The 18,216-nt window shown below is 33.7% G+C and overlaps 2 protein-coding genes across 2 annotated transcripts in view; one reads left to right on the top strand and one right to left on the bottom strand.

The window, feature by feature from the left end:
• Positions 1–4,360: 4,360 nt before the first annotated feature.
• On the bottom strand, positions 4,361–5,312 carry LOC142234834 (uncharacterized). Its single transcript, XM_075306032.1, has one exon. It carries the CDS (start codon positions 5,210–5,212, stop codon positions 4,412–4,414), a length of 801 nt encoding a protein of 266 aa, XP_075162147.1. The 5' UTR covers positions 5,213–5,312; the 3' UTR covers positions 4,361–4,411.
• A 4,355-nt stretch (positions 5,313–9,667) lies between these two features.
• mv (lysosomal-trafficking regulator mauve) overlaps positions 9,668–18,216 on the top strand; it is an 80,474-nt gene continuing 71,925 nt past the window's right edge. Inside the window, exon 1 of the mRNA XM_075306162.1 lies at positions 9,668–9,980. The gene's annotated coding sequence lies outside the window, so the exon portion shown is untranslated. The remainder of the gene's footprint in view (positions 9,981–18,216) is intronic.

Here is an 18,216-nt window from a genome sequence, read left to right as displayed (position 1 = left end):
TTTGGCACGCATAGCTATAATGCGAATTCTACTCCCTGTGCAAAATTTCAACTAAATCGGAGTTTAAAATTGGCCTCTGTTGTCATATGAGTGTAAATCGGGCGAAAGCTATATATGGGAGCTATATCTAAATCTGAACCGATTTCAACCAAATTTGGCACGCATAGCTATAATGCGAATTCTACCCTGTGCAAAATTTCAACTAAATCGGAGTTTCCGAAAAGGAAATATCGTCCTGGGACAAAAACATCCCAAACACACCTGAAAAGCAAAATTTGAATAATAAAATCAGAATATATTTTACTTTATTTCAATTTATTTTATTCTTTTACAATATTTATTGTAGTATCAAATTATTTTAATTAGTTTCTATGGCAAGGTGTGAAACATGCAAAGCTGACTTTACGGTTGGGATGTTAACGTCCCACAAATAAACAGTTTTGGGATTATTTTATCCCACGAAAGTTACCTTAGCCGCAAATTCAGAAAAATATATTTTTAATTTGTTTTCGATTATATTTTCTATGAAATTACAACTGTTTGAGTAAAACTTTACTAAATTACACTTTTTTTCCACAATTAAAACACTTGTTTTTTTAGCTTTTGTCGATGGTCTTATTAGCAACTCAAATCGCGCGAACTGATTTATGACTTTTGACATAAGCTTCATGTGTTATATTGACAGCTGTATTAAAGTTTTTGTAGAGAAGAATATAAATAATGATTTGGGACGGTTTTCAACCAAATCGTGTGAGAATTTTCAGAGATATGATTTTTCAAATTTTACTGGGATAAAAACATCCCTGTCGTCCCGAAACGGTTAAATTTTCAATAAAAACAAACACATTTTTGAAGCAGATAAGACAAATTAAAACAATATTTATACCGTAAACCACATAGTGATCAGGGTATAATAACTATGATCTGCCAAAAAATGTGCCTACCAGAAATATTGAGTTTAGACCCCATAAAATATATACCGATAGACTCAGAATCACCTCCTGAGTCTATGTAGCTCTTGGTGTCCGTCCGTCTGTCCATGTATTTGTTGCTCACAGGATTCCGGTCGCAATTATTAACCGATTTGGATGAAATTTGGTACAGGCTGTTTTTTGGGCACAAGGGCGAACGCTATTGAATTTGTAAGAAATAGGATAAAATTTAGATATAGCTCCCATATATATGTATCGCCCGATTTCGACAAATGGGGTCACGTTGCGCTTTTTTACAAACGGATCGTCATCAAATTTGGCAAAAAGCAATCTTCTCAGCACAAGTCTGCAAAATTTCATCCCAATCGGTTCAGATTTAGATATAGCTCCTGATTTTCCCAAAATTGTCCATAAAACCCTTATTTGTCAACCGATCTTAGTCAAAGTTGGCTTACTATAATCTTCTATAGTGCTAACAATATGTGCAAAAAATCATCGAAATCGGTTCAGATTTAGCTATACCTACCATATACATGTACCGCCCGATTTTTCTAAATTTAACTATAAAACACTTATTTATCAACCGATAGTACTCAAAGTTGGCTAAATGTAATCTTCTATAGCACTAACTATATGTGCAATTTAGATATAGCTCCCATATATATGTATAGCCCGATTTTCCCAAATTTGGCCATAGAAGCCTAATTTATTAACTGACCTTACTCAAAATTGGCTAGATGCAGTCCTCTATAGTACTAACTGTATGTGAAAAATTTCATCGAAATCGGTTCAGATGTAGATATAGCTCCCATATATATGTATCGCCCGATTTTGAAAAAGTTGATAATTCTGGTCAGGTGCATTTATTACAAGGTGATTTGGATAGCTTTGATGATTGGTGTAGGGTAAATCTGATGGATTTGAACTTGAGGAAATGCAAGTTTATGCGATTCTTTAGGTATAGGCCTATTGATGTTCGGTATAGTATACGGGGCTCGTTATTGGAAGAGGTTGATTCTTTTGTTGATCGTGGCATTGTTATGGATCGTAGGCTTAATTTTAATGGTCATATTGATTCGATGGTGAGTAAGGCGTATGCGCTTCTAGGATTCATAAAGCGTTGGGCGAAGGAGTTTTCGGACCCTTATGTTACAAAGAGGCTTTTTACTGCCCTTGTTAGACCCATTCTAGAGTATGGTTCTATCGTGTGGGATCCTCAGTATGATGTTTACATTGATAGGATAGAATCGGTTCAGAAGCAGTTCTTGTTGTTCGCTTTGAGACATCTTCATTGGAACAGTGATTTTGTTCTTCCTTCATACACTTCTAGATTGAGGCTGATTAATTTGCCTACTCTTAGCAGCCGACGGACGATGTTGAGCTCCATGATGATGTATAGGTTAGTTAGTGGGGATATTCCATGCTCGGAATTAATATCTAGGATTAGGATAAATGTTCCTTTTAGGGCATCTAGGAATTACCAGTTTCTTTACATTGATTTTCAACGTTCGAATTATGCTTCTGTGGAGCCTATTCGTAAGATGTGCATTATTTTTAATTCTATCTATCATCTAGTTGACACTAACCTTAGTATTGATATGATGAAGTCTAGAATTTTAGCATATTTGGATACTAATACATTAGTTTTATTGAATAACCTAATATTTGATCTTGTGTTTTAATATATCCGGCTGATGAGTCCTTCTCTGTAGCTGGTCAAATCCCTCTGCCTCCACCCCGCCATGGTCCGGATCATGGTGTGTACGCTGTCCCTACATCATGGGGACGAGGCATTCACGGTCGGAAGGGGCGGGAAAGTGGGCAATGGGACCGTTCGTAAACAACAAAAAAAAACTTATTTTTGACCATAGGCCTCATTTGTTAACTGATCTTACTAAAATTTAGCACAAAGTCACCTTCTGTGGTTTCAATTAAACCTGGAAAATATCATCTAAGTCGGGTCAGATTTAGATCCCTGCCAGCATTACAAAGTTCCATTTCATCCTCATCGCTACCACAGACTCGTAAGGGACACTGCAACAATCGCCAACTGTGATGGGGGAAAGCGTAAATTAATAAACATCTATGCAATCGTGTTTTACTTGACCACAATGATTCTTTTAAAACTATCATTTTCTGATAGTTTGAAGGGGCTCTTATTGGCGTCGTTCTAAATTTATTAAAAAGGCCCCTAATAATTGCACTAATGCGATACTTTTTTGTAGTAACTTGGTACAACTTCTCAATAGTGACGGCGGTTTTTCGAGAAGCTTTGCAAAATCAACTACAGCTACAACTATATATAATATCAGACATTTCTGCTCAGATTGTGCCAAAACTCCCATAAAAATGTACCCCTTAATGTTCTTAAATATGGAAATACGGTTTATCGCTCAAATCAATACCAAAGTTATCCCACAAATGCTAATCTTTTCTAATTCAGTGGGGTGGTTTAGGGTATGATATAGTCGGCCCCGCCCGATTTTCTGCTTTACTTACTTGTTTTGATCATAGAGTTGCTATAAACAATTGGGCAACTTAACTTCTGCAAAGTGCCGCACGCAAGAGTGAGTCAATTATAATAAACTGCGTTAAGAGTTGTCACCGTCGAGAGAAAAATGTATGCTTCACGAAATTATAAATACATAATACAAAATAATACGCATTTTTGGATTTTAAAGGTGATAAAAATTCATAAATTACATTTGCAATAGATTTTAGTGCGAATATCAATATTTTTTTCTAAAGGCGTTAAATATTTTGCGTGCAGTCCTAGTTCCTCAAATTTGGAGCTTGACTCTGAGCTCTTACAATAGTAAACAAAAGATAATTGGCCAATAATGTAACAACGATATAATGATTTTTATAAGTATTTTACAATTCAGTAGTTTTTCTTTAGATTGCAGAACATGAGTTTCTTCGTATTTCCTTAATATTTTACCACAAACTTAGAAATAAAATAATTGTGCCATATATTTGATTATATGTTTACATTTTCCTCTGCAAATCATATGATTTGCAGACTTTGATTTTTCAGCTAGCGATTTCGAAATATCTTGTTTCACGGGAAACCAAGAACAACCAAACATTTTTAGGGGGAAATCAAAGTGGAATCTTTTTGAATGGAAATCCAGAACATACGCGATTATCTCTCTTTTTAGTCTTGTAAATGTATCAGCAGGGATGAATTAAATATTTTACCCATTTAAATAATTTTTGAAAGTGCAACCCTAGCTGGGAATCTAACCCGGTACCTACATCATGCAAGAAAACGCACTTCCACTGTGCTACCGAAGGCCACTTCTTACACCGCTTATCGGTTTTGATGAAAATCTATTTTTTGGAATAGCGGTGTTTTCAAGCCTTTCTATGATATATTGCAAAATTAATCATCTTTAATAGCAACTATCTTCTTGATAAAAAAAGTATTTCGTAAGTTTAGAAGGAATACTAAATATATTTATAAAAACATTTATTTTCTATGTTGCTCCAGCTATGGTAAGAGGTTGTGTGTTCACTTCAAATGCATCATCATCTGTATCAGTGTCACTTTCTGTCATAACTGCTGCACGTTTACGTGAGGTTTTTGGTCTGTTTATTGCGTCAGTGTCATTCATATCTGCCGCCTCATCCTCTTCGTCATTATCGGCACTATCGTTAGGCGCTTCATATTTGTTCAAGCGTTCTTCTAGTTCAGCAATCTTTTGTTTCTTTGTATTTAAGAGCACTGCAACTTTTCGTAAGAGCCGCTTTTCTAACTGATTTTTCTCCTCAACACAAAGCCGATAGTCTTCCAATAATTCTCTAGAATTTTGATCAAATTTATGCGCTTTTTCAACACGATCATTTAAGGTTTTTGAGGTATTTTGTAACTCGTCTATAGCCGCATCTAGGATATCGTAATGGTTTCGAATTTTCTTTAATGGTATTTCCAAATACAATGTTGGTACTGAATCGGCTGGCGCTTTCCAAATTTTAAGACTGCTATCATCATCATCCAATTTATAACTATAACCTGGAAATCCAATGTATGTGGTCAGTGCTAAACGGCACTCTTCGTAATATATGTTGTATGGAATATCAAATTCTGCTGCAGTTTCTTTAAGAGTTGTTATTGTTACCACTCCCTGATAGCAGTTGTTTGTCTCCGAATCTTGGAGTTTAATCATGATCTGATCATCTAGCCATTTGGTCTGAACATAAAAGAAAGGTTTGACATCGCTTTCGCATGTATCTATTGTTTTAAGAAGCTTGTTTATGGAAATAGCCGCCATTTCCATATAATTTGTAAATGGAACAAAGTTAAAACACTGCCATTACGAATTTTAATTCAAATTCGCTAATATTGTGAAATGGTTTAGTCAACAGCTGTTTAAATGTAGCTTTAGGAATGCCAGCATATATATATGATACAGGGGTAAATTCTGTACTAGCATCTCTAAAAAGTTCAAATAATAATACTACGTTCACATTAGACATGAAATACTGGTATTCTATGTTCACACAGGATTGAAATCCTTTTATTCCAGTTATTTGTCACACTATAAGTTTTGTTGCTTGCTAATGCTATGTTCCCACCGACTCCAAGGCATATTAATTAAAGGTAAAGTCACGAGCAAGCGTGTGTACCCCCCCATGATATTAATAATGTCAAACTAAAATGGCAGATCACTCAAGTTTTGTTAGTATGTGTAGTGTTGTTGTGTTTGTGTATGTGTAGTGTTGTTGTATTGTTGAATGCATATATAAAACATCAACATTGTTGAATACTAAACGTAAACAAAGCCTTTGACAAGATGAATGTCGATATTAGTCACCTGATTGCATGACTTTACCTCTTTAATATGCCTTGCCACCGACTCGTTTTCCTCATTCGTTTTTCCAAAACATTTCACCGTTCACACCGGGTTGAGATGTTTTAGTTTGACAGTTAATGCTTAAGGCCGGTATGCACCTCTAGCGAAATTTTTGGTAGCAAAAATGTATGTAAGTCTACAACAAAAAACAGGGCTGTGTACACAAATTTTAAACCAGCTAATCGCTTTTAAACATTGTTAATATATGTTCCAAATATTCCTCAAATAAATTGTTTATTATTTACAGACCTTTTAAAACTTTTACGCACACAATGATTGTAATAAATTTAATGTTTGCTGCCAAAATATGCTTTTGACAACCCTGTTGTTTTCATTAGAGGTGCGTACCAGCTTACGAAATTGAACGCTACCGAAAATTTCGTTAAGGCCGGTACTCTGTTCGGTTTTCGCGTTGAAACTCCATACAAAACCAAAAAATGCGAAAAATTTGCGAAATTTTTTCCATTTGTGATACTTTGTTTTTTCGTGTTGAAAAACTGACGTTTATAGCACGGCGCCATTTGCAATGTGAATTAAGAAATAATTTATTTATTAAAAACTATTTGTGCGGGTTTATAAATCAAACACGGACCATATTTTTGTTCCGAAACTATACAAAGGATCAAAGGAATAGCAGATCAATTGCCCAAGGAAAAATAAAATGTTATTTTGTAAAAACAAGCAACAACCACCAACTTAATCCAATATCGCTCCCTGTAAAATAGCGCTCCAAGCTACCTAAAAAAACGCCGCTTTCTATGTGCGAAATAATGGTTTCCACAAAAATTTTTCGCAAGAATGAACATAGTACCGGCCTTTAGCATAAATAGCAATGCATTTCTTATGGGAATGAAATTTTTCGCTAGAGGTGCATACCGGCCTTTAGTACTAAGTTCGTTTCTGCGAAAAACGAATATCTTCATCTATAGGTGGGTACTATGTTTGGTTTTCGAGTTGAAAACCACTTTATTTTCGCGATTACTTTTCTTTAAATAATCAAAATTATAATTGATAACGAACCTATTCCTGCAACGTCTTGTCGAAATCTAGAGGAACAAGAAACTGCGCATCAATTGAGTCAATTTATCTGCTTTGTATTGAGCTGTTTTAATAAAGTAACCACGAAAATTTCAACGCGAAAAGCGAACATAGTACTTACCTTATCTCCGTAAATAGGGTTTCAAACCCAGGGATGTTAACTTATTTATGCGAAATAAAATGCCTGCCTATTTTTTCGTGCGAAAAATCCAGGGTTGTATAAATATGTGTCTGAAAATGCTCAAAACAAAGATTTCGCATTTATTCCGCGCTAACGTTTTTTATATGAAGTAGAACAGTTTTTCGTGCGAAAACGTGATCTTAGTACTAGGCTTAAGGTGGGTATTAAGTTCGAGTTTAAGCTGAGTACTATGTTCAGTTTTCAAGCTGAAAACCAGATTGTTTTCACGGTTATTTTTTTTAATTAATTAATTTAGAAATATAAAATTATTTGCAATCAATTCTTTGGATCTTTTCCATCCATTATTTTGCAAGACTTGATCAAAATATAATCGTCTTCCTAAATATATTTGTACTTTTAATTTAGTGTTTTGGTGAAAACCCCGAACATAGTACTCACCTTTAAAGGTGGATACTATGTTCGGTTTTCGAGTTGAAAATCACTTTATTTTCGCGATTACTTTTCCTGAAATAATCAAAATTATAAATTAAAACCAAAATATTCCTGTAAAGTCTTGCCGAAATCTAGGGGAACAAGAAACTGCGCATCAATTGAATTAATTTATCTGCTTCATATTGAACTGTTTTATTAAAGTAACCGCGAAAATTTCAACTCGAAAAGCGAACATAGTACTTACCTTAAGGTGAGTATTAAGTTCGAGTTTAAGGTCTGTACTATGTTCGGTTTTCCCGTTGAAATTTTCGTGGTTACTTCATTAAAATAATTTAATTTGAAGAAGTTAATTAAATTTAATTGGTGCGCATTTTATTTTTTATCGAGATTTCGTCAAGCTTTAGCAGAATTATGTTTGTTTTCATTTACAATTTTGATTATTTTAGAAAAAGTAATCGAGAAAATAAAATGATTTTCAACTCGAAAACCGAACATAGTACCCACCTTTAGCCGCTAAAATCGCTGAAGTGAAAACTAAATCAGTAAGAAAAATGCATGAAATTATACATATTTGTTGCAAATTTTATTATAACTTGATGGGGAAAAGCCCAAAGCAAATTTTCACAAAGTTTGTATTCCTTAAGGTGTGTACTATGTTCCTTTTTCGAGTTGAAAACCACTTTATTTTCGCGATTACTTTTCCTTAAATAATCAAAATTATAAATGAAAACAAACTTATTCCTGTAAAGTCTTGCCGAAATCTAGAGGAACAAGAAACTGTGCATAAATTGAGTTAATTTATCTGATTTATATTGAACTGTTTTAATAAAGTAACCGCGAAATTTTCAACGCGAAAAGCGAACATAGTACTTACCTTTAAAATGGATTATTAAAGAAAAGTAATCGTGAAAAAATTACGTTTTTAGCGGCTAAACTCGAACTTAATACCCACCTTTAGCCGCTAATTTTCACTAAAGTGAAAACTAAAGCAGTAAAAAACGTCATAAAATTATACATATTTGTTGCAGATTTCATTATAACTTGATGGGGAATATCCCAAAACAAGTTTTCACAAAGTTTATATTCATTAAAATGGATTATTAAAGAAAAGTAATCGTGAAAAAATGACGATTTTAGCGGCTAAACTCGAACATAATACCCACCTTTACCACGGAAACTATAAATTCACATTTAAAGGTAAGTACTATGTACTTTTCGCGGTTACTTTATTAAAAGAGTTCAATATAAATCAGTAAAAAAAGTCATAAAATTATACATATTTGTTGCAGATTTCATTATAACTTGATGGGGAATATCCCAAAGTAAATTTGCACAAAGTTTGTATTCATTAAAATGGATTATTAAAGAAAAGTAATCGTGAAAAAATGAAGATTTTATGTTGCCTCGTATATCGCATTCTATATGTGAACGTTCCTTCATTGTCCGCGTTGCTCGTATATGGAATAGACTACCTTTAAACCTTCGTAGTTTTAATTTTCCTATTAATACTTTTAGAGCTAGGTTTTTGGAGTTTTCTTTACCACGAATATAATTATTGTTAACGCATTATCAACGGGTGTTCCATAACTCTAAATACACATTTGCAAGTCCTTTGGCTGGGGAGCCATTTTTTCAACGCTTAATATGAGATATTTACTATATCTTAATATATATTTAACATTTAGTATTTTTACTATTTATAAATATTTTTTTTTTATTCTTATTTCTATTTACTACACCATTGTCTTAAAGATTTTATCTAGTTTTTTTTTTTTTTTATATATACCATTGTTGAAGTTTATATTTTATTATAATTTTGTGTGATGCAGGATTTTTGGTCTATTTATTGACTTTTGTATCACTTCGTACGATAATAAAAATGAAAAAAAAAATGAAAAAGATTTTAGCGGCTAAACTCGAACTTACTACCCACCTTTAGCCGCTAAAATCGTCATATTTTCACTAAAGCGAAAACTAAATCAGTAAAAAAAGTCATAAAATTATACAAAATTGTTGCAGATTTCATTATAACTTGTTGGGGAATAGCCCAAAGCAAATTTTCACACAGATTTTATGCCTTAAATGGATTATTAAAGAAAAGTAATCGTGAAAAAATTACGATTTGACGGGCTAAATTCGAACTTAATACCCACCTTAAACCTAATTTAGCGAGGGCCATAGTACTAATGTTACAACTCTGTTGTTTTTTTTATTGAAACAGCTGATATTTGTTGTTATTCCTTCTGATACATTTTAATCTTCTTTGTTGGTGGTATCTTTGTCGAAGTCGCAACGGAGTAGTTCAATAATAAAAAATCACCGCAATATAAGCAAAAAGTGATCCAAAAGGAAAAAACAAGCAACAGCCGATGTAAACAATACATATATATTTTGTGCAAAAAGTGTTGTAGTATCATTTGTAATAGAAAATCAGGAAGCAATGAATATGTAAAGAAAGGAAATTTACAAAAAACGAACGGCTTGAAACTGTTATTTCCAAAAAAAAAAAACTTAAGCAATATTAATATAATGTTGATAACAAATCATGCCAAACGAATATTTTTGGTGACTCTGATGATGGTGAGTTGACGATTGCTGATTGATTATTGCAGAAGAGTGCTATGAAACCTAAATCGAAAATTTAAAACGCAATTTCATCGTCACGCTTAATATCATAGCTAATTATTTGATTAATTTCATATATTCAATAAATTCGGTCATTTTCGTTTAAACTACTTTGTTGTAGGTTTTTATTGCATGCGATAAGCCATTCTTCGCAGCATCAACCTCTTCTGTGGTTATTTGTTTTTCTTATCTTTCCTTGTGGCACGAATTTGAATTAAATGCATTCTGACAGCAACAAGCAACCAAATCAATCATATTATCAATGTAATGACCATCACCTCTTCTTGTTTGCTTCTTTTGCAAAGTCAAGTGTAAGTTTTCCCTTGATAAATAAATTATTGCAATTTCGTTCGGGCTGCATTAAACTTTTGTACATGTAGCGCACAGTGGCCCGAAATGGAATATTATTTTTTTCAAGTGGCTCTAAAGAAGAAAACAGAAACTGATAAAAGAAAATGATGTTAAAATTTTCCCTTTTCGCTGCCTAGAAATATAAATCAGACGTTTGTTTAATAAAAATACGAGCAAATCCATTACGATTTGCTCCGCCGATTATTTTTGCCTAGAGACACAGCCGCCAATTATGGCGCCTCCTATCGACCGGAATGTAGCCGCAAATTAATCAAAACATATTTGAATTGTCGGCAATCGGACAATTTAACATTAAAATTTTTAGTTTTGTGCTATACTGGACATATTCTTCTCGGGGAATACAGTTTAATAAATGCTGTGCTAAAGCCATTCGAGATTTTGGAAATCGACTGTTTTTTCCAAACGATAGATATCGTACTTGGTTTAAATATAGATTTCCCATAATTTTCAATTTATTCTTTTTTTTTTTGAATTGGCAAAACCAGTACTCTAATGAAAGAAACTAGTACAATTGCAAAAAAAAAAAACAATCCACTTTTAGTTTAGGAAGAGAAACAAATGAAAGCATAACTTATTGAAGAAAAAACATTAATATTTTATATAAAATAAAATCTTAGTTAGTGAAAAATGTTGATTATTGTTTACATTCACATTTGCTATTTCGTCGTCGGTAGATAACTCCGTTTTTAGTTCGTGAATCGTTTATTTAAAAAATCAAATTAAATTTCTTTTTCAAGTTCAATTAGTATAAAATTCAGGAAAAATATTCAGTTAGGCTTTCGTTTTTCCAAATCCGAATTGCCGGGCCTCACGCTTGACACCTGCCATCAGATTTTGTACAGCCACCTTGTCCACCTTCTTCGCCTCAGAAAGCCAGTTTGCCTTGAACTGCTGCTCGTCCTTAGCAGTTTTTTTGGCCTTCTTTAGGTTCCGCTTGACAATAGCCCAGTATTTCTCAATTGGGCGGAGCTCTGGCGTGTTGGGAGGGTTCCTGTCCTTGGGAACCACCTGCACGTTGTTGGCGGCGTACCACTCCATGGCCTTTTTACCGTAATGGCAAGATGCCAAATCCGGCCAAAACAGTACGGAACAACCGTGTTTCTTCAGGATAGGCAGCAGACGTTTATTCAAACACTCTTTCACGTAAATTTCTTGGTTGACAGTCCCGGAAGCTATGAAAATGCTGCTTTTCAAGCCACAGGTACAGATGGCTTGCCAAACCAGATATTTCTTTGCGAACTTTGACAGTTTTATGTGCTTGAAAATTTCTGCTACCTTTCCCCTTCCTTTTGCCGTATAAAACTCCTGTCCCGGAAACTGCTTGTAGTCGGCTTTGACGTAGGTTTCGTCGTCCATTACCACGCAGTCAAACTTCGTCAGCATCGTCGTGTACAGCCTCCGGGATCGCGCTTTGGCCGTCGTATTTTGTTTATCATCGCGATTTGGAGTCACTACCTTCTTGTAAGTCGATAGTCCGGCTCGTTTTTTGGCTCGATGCACGGTTGCAGACGATACACCCAGCTTATTTGCGGCATCTCGGAGAGAGAGGTTAGGATTTCGCTTGAAACTACCGGCAACTCTCTTTGTCGTCTCAGCGGCTTCCGGTTTTCGATTTCCCCCGATCCAGACTTCCAGGTTGTCGACAAACGTTCCCCAAACACGTTAATTACATTTGTAACGATTGATTTGGCAACTTTTAGCGATTTTGCTAGCAGGTTTTTTAAATGCAAAATTGAATGAAATATGTCAAGTTTATATTGACCAAATTTTGACCGTATCACCCTTTAAGTTGTTTTTCCTTTTTTTATTCGACAATAAGTTTTATATTTAGAAACAAAACAAAGATTGGATCCAAAGACCTGGCCATACGTTAAGAATTTTGGTATTGATTCAAAGATGCCGCTTCTTTAACATCCATGTATCCGTAAACCAGTTTTAGTTTTGTCAAACTGAAATATATTTACACAAACATTTCATAAAATAATTAGACCATTTGGAAGCCAGAAACACACGATTGAACACCTCTAAAAAGTATCAGTCTTTCCTTCGCGCTTACAATGTTTTTTGAAAGACTTTATTGGGCAAAGTCTGGCTCAATCGACCAAGAGGAATTAAAAGCGGTTGAATAAAAGAATCAGCTGACTTACGATTTGATCTTTTATTCGAATTAAAATATCTGACATTAAAAGCCTAAAAATAACAGAATAATCTAAAAATAATTAAAAAGGTCGAATAGAAAAAATGTAAATATATTACGTAATCCAGTGTTGAACATCTGTACAAAAACAACAAAAAAGCAAACATCAGTACACTTTCGTACTGTTTTCTACACATTTGAAAATCCATTACAATTTCGAAAAAGCAGTTCGTGTACTAGTTGTACGTCTGCCAGGCCTACGTCGTTTCGATATCCAAATACTGTGCGATGTAAGTATACTTACTAGAAAATGCAATATGTAAAGATAATGCACATAAATCGTACTGTCCATTCTGAGTTTATGCTTATCTTCTAACTATGAGTCTATGAAGACTAATGTACATTGTGGAAACCTTATCAAACTTGATACGCCTGCATACCTATGAGATATGATTTATGTGGGTATATAAACTTTATTCTGTCAATAGGTCAATGGACTATTTGTGTTTCTCTTTTTGTAAGAAGGGTTGTCACTTAATGACCCTGGTCCATTATTCCCGAATTCTAATTTTAATTCTCAGTAGTAATGATGCGTGGAGTACAAAACGACGTGGGAAAAAAGTGAGGCACATTTATTTTTGTACATCATGAATTCAATAAAAAAATTGGTTAAGCATGTTTGACCAAAATTGTAGATTTGTTAAAACACAGTTAAAAAACTGCTTCTGATTCAATCAACCAATAATTTTTTTAATTCAAAATGCTTCAGTCGCTAAATGATAGTATATTTCCAATTATTTTTTTAAATTATCATATTAAACTTTTAATTGATTTTTGATTTTGATTGAGTTTTACCAATTAATTTTCTAATTGAGACAATCACTTATTTATTTGACTTCAGTGATTGTCTCAATTAAAAATTAATTGGGTATTTTTTGAAATATTCATTTAATCACTATTTAATGTTAAAACCAAACAAAAAAAAAGATTTTTGTATATTCCTTCTAATATGATCCTAAATGCGATAAGCTAACACGTTTGAAAAAAGTAAAATATTTTTAGCAAATTCAACATATTTTCTTTATAGATATGTTGTTTTTAAATTAATTAAATTTTTTTCTTTTTGTATCAAGCAAACTAAAACATGTTTTATTACATTTCAAAAATAGCAAACATTGATATTTCAGCAAAAATTGCTTTTTCTTTTTCAACACACTTTTTGCTGGTTTAGCCGACGTTTCCGCTGTGTCTACTAACAATTCTGTTTTTTTTTTTGAACCAAAAAAATGTTTGCATAGTTGAATGACTGAGAGGAGTTTCCCAAAAGTCGTCAACATCACAAGTTATTGTTTCAACATCCATTTTTTCATTGAATAAGCTATATTTAGAGTTTATATTTATAAATTTATTTCCATTCACTGCTAATCCGAAACCTGTCAATTTTATATTCTCTTTAGATCCTCCACATGGATTTAATTCTGTTTTCCATTCTAACATTTGTGCAATTTCTATCTTAATTATATTGCAATCTGTCGATACTAGTAAATTGTTCCACATATCGTATGCAAAGTTAGCTCAATCTCTCATAATCTCGTTTAGCCCTAAACCGGCTGATCATAAACAATTTCCAGTTGTACATTTTGTTTATTCTTTTGTTTATGCATGATGTGTTGTCGTATTGTTTCTTTTTCACATTCAACTAAAAATTATCATTTCTGTTGGGATTTACTCTTTTTTTTTGGTTTTCAATACTGTAGTAAATATGAACGCAAAGAAAAAAAAAAAAAACAAAATAATAATGGATTATCACGCATCGCTGGTTGTTATTAATATAAAAGTGAAAACAATTATTGTGCTTGATAAATATTCGTAAGGAGAATATGAACTTTTAGTTACTCCTTAGCTAATGGGGAATTACTGTGTAAAAGTTTGAGCGTTTTAATAGTAAAACGGGTGTATATAAATAATAAAAGAAATAAGAACAAAAGCTAACTAACTAACTAACGAAATTTGTTATGAGGAAAGACATATACATATGCTTAAATACAAATAAGATTTATGGTTTGCAATTCCAGTAAAAAAAGGAAGATATTCCAATTTAAAATTCTCAGCAATTCTGGTGACATTTCTGCTTTTTAAAGCATCTCTCTTTTATTTGGTGCTAACATTGAGTGATACGTCGTTTGGACTTGGCCATTAGAAGAAAGTTCTTCTTAATTGAGATGAATGTAACATAGAAATGGATCGCACTCATTGATATGAGAGAAAATAATTCCCACGGTCGTAATACACTTACGCCAACGTTTTTTTCAATTCTCGTAGCAGTTATTAAAGTAAATTTTGAGAAAACCGCCAGTGGGCCCAGCCATTCACATTTAATGTCTTCAACTCAAAAAGTTTTCCCAGGAGTGGTCGCTTAGGTTTGCCAAACATCCAGAAGTCATAACGGAGCTGAATCTGGTGAATACAATAGTTGTGGAACGACATTGTTAGAATTTTTTGGGAAAAACTCGCCAAGAATCGATGTATGCGACTGTGCATTTTTGTGGTGCAAAAACTAAGAGCTGTCGGCCTATAATTCTGGCCTCTTTTTACGGACACTTTAAAGCCACATATAATCGGATCTAAGGATCCAATGGTAAGAGACTTTCTCCCTTCCCTGTTTGTGCAGACATTTAAACCATGAATCCACGGTGAGTGACAATCCGTTTTGACAATCTATAAAACAAAAAATTCATATTCCGATTGCGCAGAGAAATAGTTCTATACGGACCATCTTCGTACTTAAATTTTTATCATCATTTACGCCGACATGGCTAATGGATCTTTCCTTAATCGGGTTATTCATATGATATTAGCTTCCGGATCATTTTTTATGTGAGCTCACAAAAATTGTTTCATTAATAATATTCTATTGGCAATGGTATGAACTGCTTCTTGCACGAGTGTAAATAGTTATGGAAATATTTAATTATTAATTATGTAATATCACATACTTTTTTGTTTTAGATTTTAAAGGTGATTTGTAAATAGATTGCCTCAAAAATGCCATGAGGGTGCCGAGGCACATTGTTTGTACATAATGAATTCAATAAAAAAAAAATTGGTTAAGCATGGTTTGACCAAAATTGTAGACTTGTTAAAAACTGTTTCTGATTCCATCAACCAAAAATTGTTTATTTCAAAATGGCTCAATCGCTAAATGATAGTATAATTCCAATTATTTTTTTAATTTATCCTATTAATCTTTTTATTGATTTTTGAATTTGATTGAGTTCAACCCAATTAATTTTCTAATTGAGACTCACTTATTTATTTGACTTCAGTGATAGTCTCAATTAGAAAATTAATTGGGTAAAACTCAATCAATATCAAAATTAAAATTTTTATAGAATATTATTGTTGTTTTGATTTCAGCTTAAAACCATGCATTGACTAAAATACAAGTGTAGCTTAACCAACAGAGGAAAAGTATGCTTGTCAAATTTATTTGGGCAAAGCCCTATACACTGCAAGATGGATGGTTGGATGGACACCTGTTGCTGAATTACCGCATTCCTCATTAGCATCCTCTAGCAAAATTATCAACTAATTATCAGAATAAATTCGCATAGCGAGACTTTTCAACAACCTCCCTAATATATGAAATACTTCTTGTTTGAATAGGAATACTTATCGAAACAAATTGATTCAATACTTTTCTACGCCATACGGCCATTTTCATGTAGCTCGGTTAGTGCTCCGTTAGCTAACGAGCATTTAAACCGCACTATGAACGTATCTGTCATCTTGCCTATATATTCCATATGCCAGTTAGGAACTTAAATGGTGAAAATTTTTCTGTTAAAATTAACCGTAGAGAAGATATTTGCAATTTACTTTGTGTTAATTGGTAGTTAAAGCCTAACGGAGCTACATGAAAATGGCCGATAGTCATAGTATTTGCCTGATTTTAAATACTTGATGTTTGTACACAATTTTTAGCCAATATTCATTTGTTTCGTTTTTTATTCTTCCTTTACTCTTACGAAGTATTCCTCTTAACTTATAATTGAAGGTTATCTTTGTATGTAGCTTTTTATACCCTAAACCGCATAGTGGTCAGGGTATAATAAGTTTGATCTGCCAAAAAATGTGCCTACCAGAAATATTGATTTTAGACACCATAAAATATATACCGGTCGACTCAGAATCACCTCCTGAGTAGAGGTGTGCACGTGAGTAATATTTTACTCACGCTCACGCACACTCACGCACGATATTGTTTGGTAGGACTCACGCTCACGCACACTCACGAAAAGACAATTTGTATTCACGCACACTCACGCACGAAAATGTCGTGACTCACGAAAAATACCGTGACTCACGAAAAATATCGTGACTCACGAAAAATGTCGTGACTCACGAACAATTTTTTGAGTAATTTACCTTAGCGACGCGTCTGAAAACATGAGCATTATTAAAATCGAGAGCGTTATTACACTCTTAACATCCCAGGTGTCACTAAAATTGTAAATGAATTTAACTCTTAAGCGTTTTATGTTGGTGAGCAGGATTATTTTCGTGAGCGTAAATCTTTACTCACGCACACTCACGAAGATAATATTTTCGTGACTCACGCTCACGCACGACATTTTGGTTTGTTAATCACGCTCACGCACACTCACGCCGTTGCCATGAGCGTGACTCACGACTCACGCGTGAGTCACGAAAATTTTCGTGAGTCACGACAATTTCGTGTCACGTGCACACCTCTACTCCTGAGTCGATCTAGCGCTTGGTGTCCGTCCGTCCGTCTGTCCATGTATTTCTTGTTCACAGAATTCCGGTCGCAATTATTAACCGATTTGGATGAAATTTGGTACAGGCTGTTTTTTGGGCACAAGGGCGAACGCTATTGAATTTGGAAGAAATCGGATAAAATTTAGATATAGCTCCCATATATATGTATCGCCCGATTTCGACAAATGGGGTCACGTTGCACTCTTTTTACTAACCGATCGTCGTCAAATTTAGCACAAAATAATCTTCTGCATGTATCGCCCGATTTTGCCAAATTAGGTCATAAAACCCTTATTTATCAACCGATCTTACTCAAAGTTGGCTAAATGTAATCTTCTATAGAACTAACTATATGTGCAAAAAATCATCAAAATCGGTTCAGATTTAGCTATAGCTTCCATACATATGTACCGCCAGATTTGTCTAAATTTGGTCATAAAGCCCTTATTTATCAACCGATCTTACTCAAAGTTGGCTTAATATAATCTTCTATAGCACTAACTATATGTGCAAAAAAATTGTCTATATCGGTTCAGATTGAGATATAGCTCCCATATATATGTATAGCCCGATTTTCCCAAATTTGGCCATAGAACCCTTATTTATATTCCGATCTTACTCAAAGTTAGCTGGATCCAGTCCTCTATAGTGCTAACAGTATGTGCAAAATTTCATCGAAATCGGTTCGGATGTAGATATAGCTCCCATATATGTATCGCCCGATTTTGAAAAATTTGCCCCTGATAACCTTATGTTTGACCATAGAGACCTCATTTCTTAACTGATCTTACTCAAATTTTGCACAAGGTAACCTTTTGTGGTATTAATTATACCCGCAAAATATTATGCAAATTGGTTCAGATTTACATATAGCTTCCATATATATGCATCGCTCGATTG

This window comes from Haematobia irritans, chromosome 4, assembly GCF_050003625.1.
Source record: "Haematobia irritans isolate KBUSLIRL chromosome 4, ASM5000362v1, whole genome shotgun sequence".
NCBI classification, from domain to species: Eukaryota; Metazoa; Arthropoda; class Insecta; order Diptera; family Muscidae; genus Haematobia; species Haematobia irritans.
Note: the sequence above shows the minus strand (reverse complement) of the source record. Positions and strands in the feature narration are given on the sequence as shown.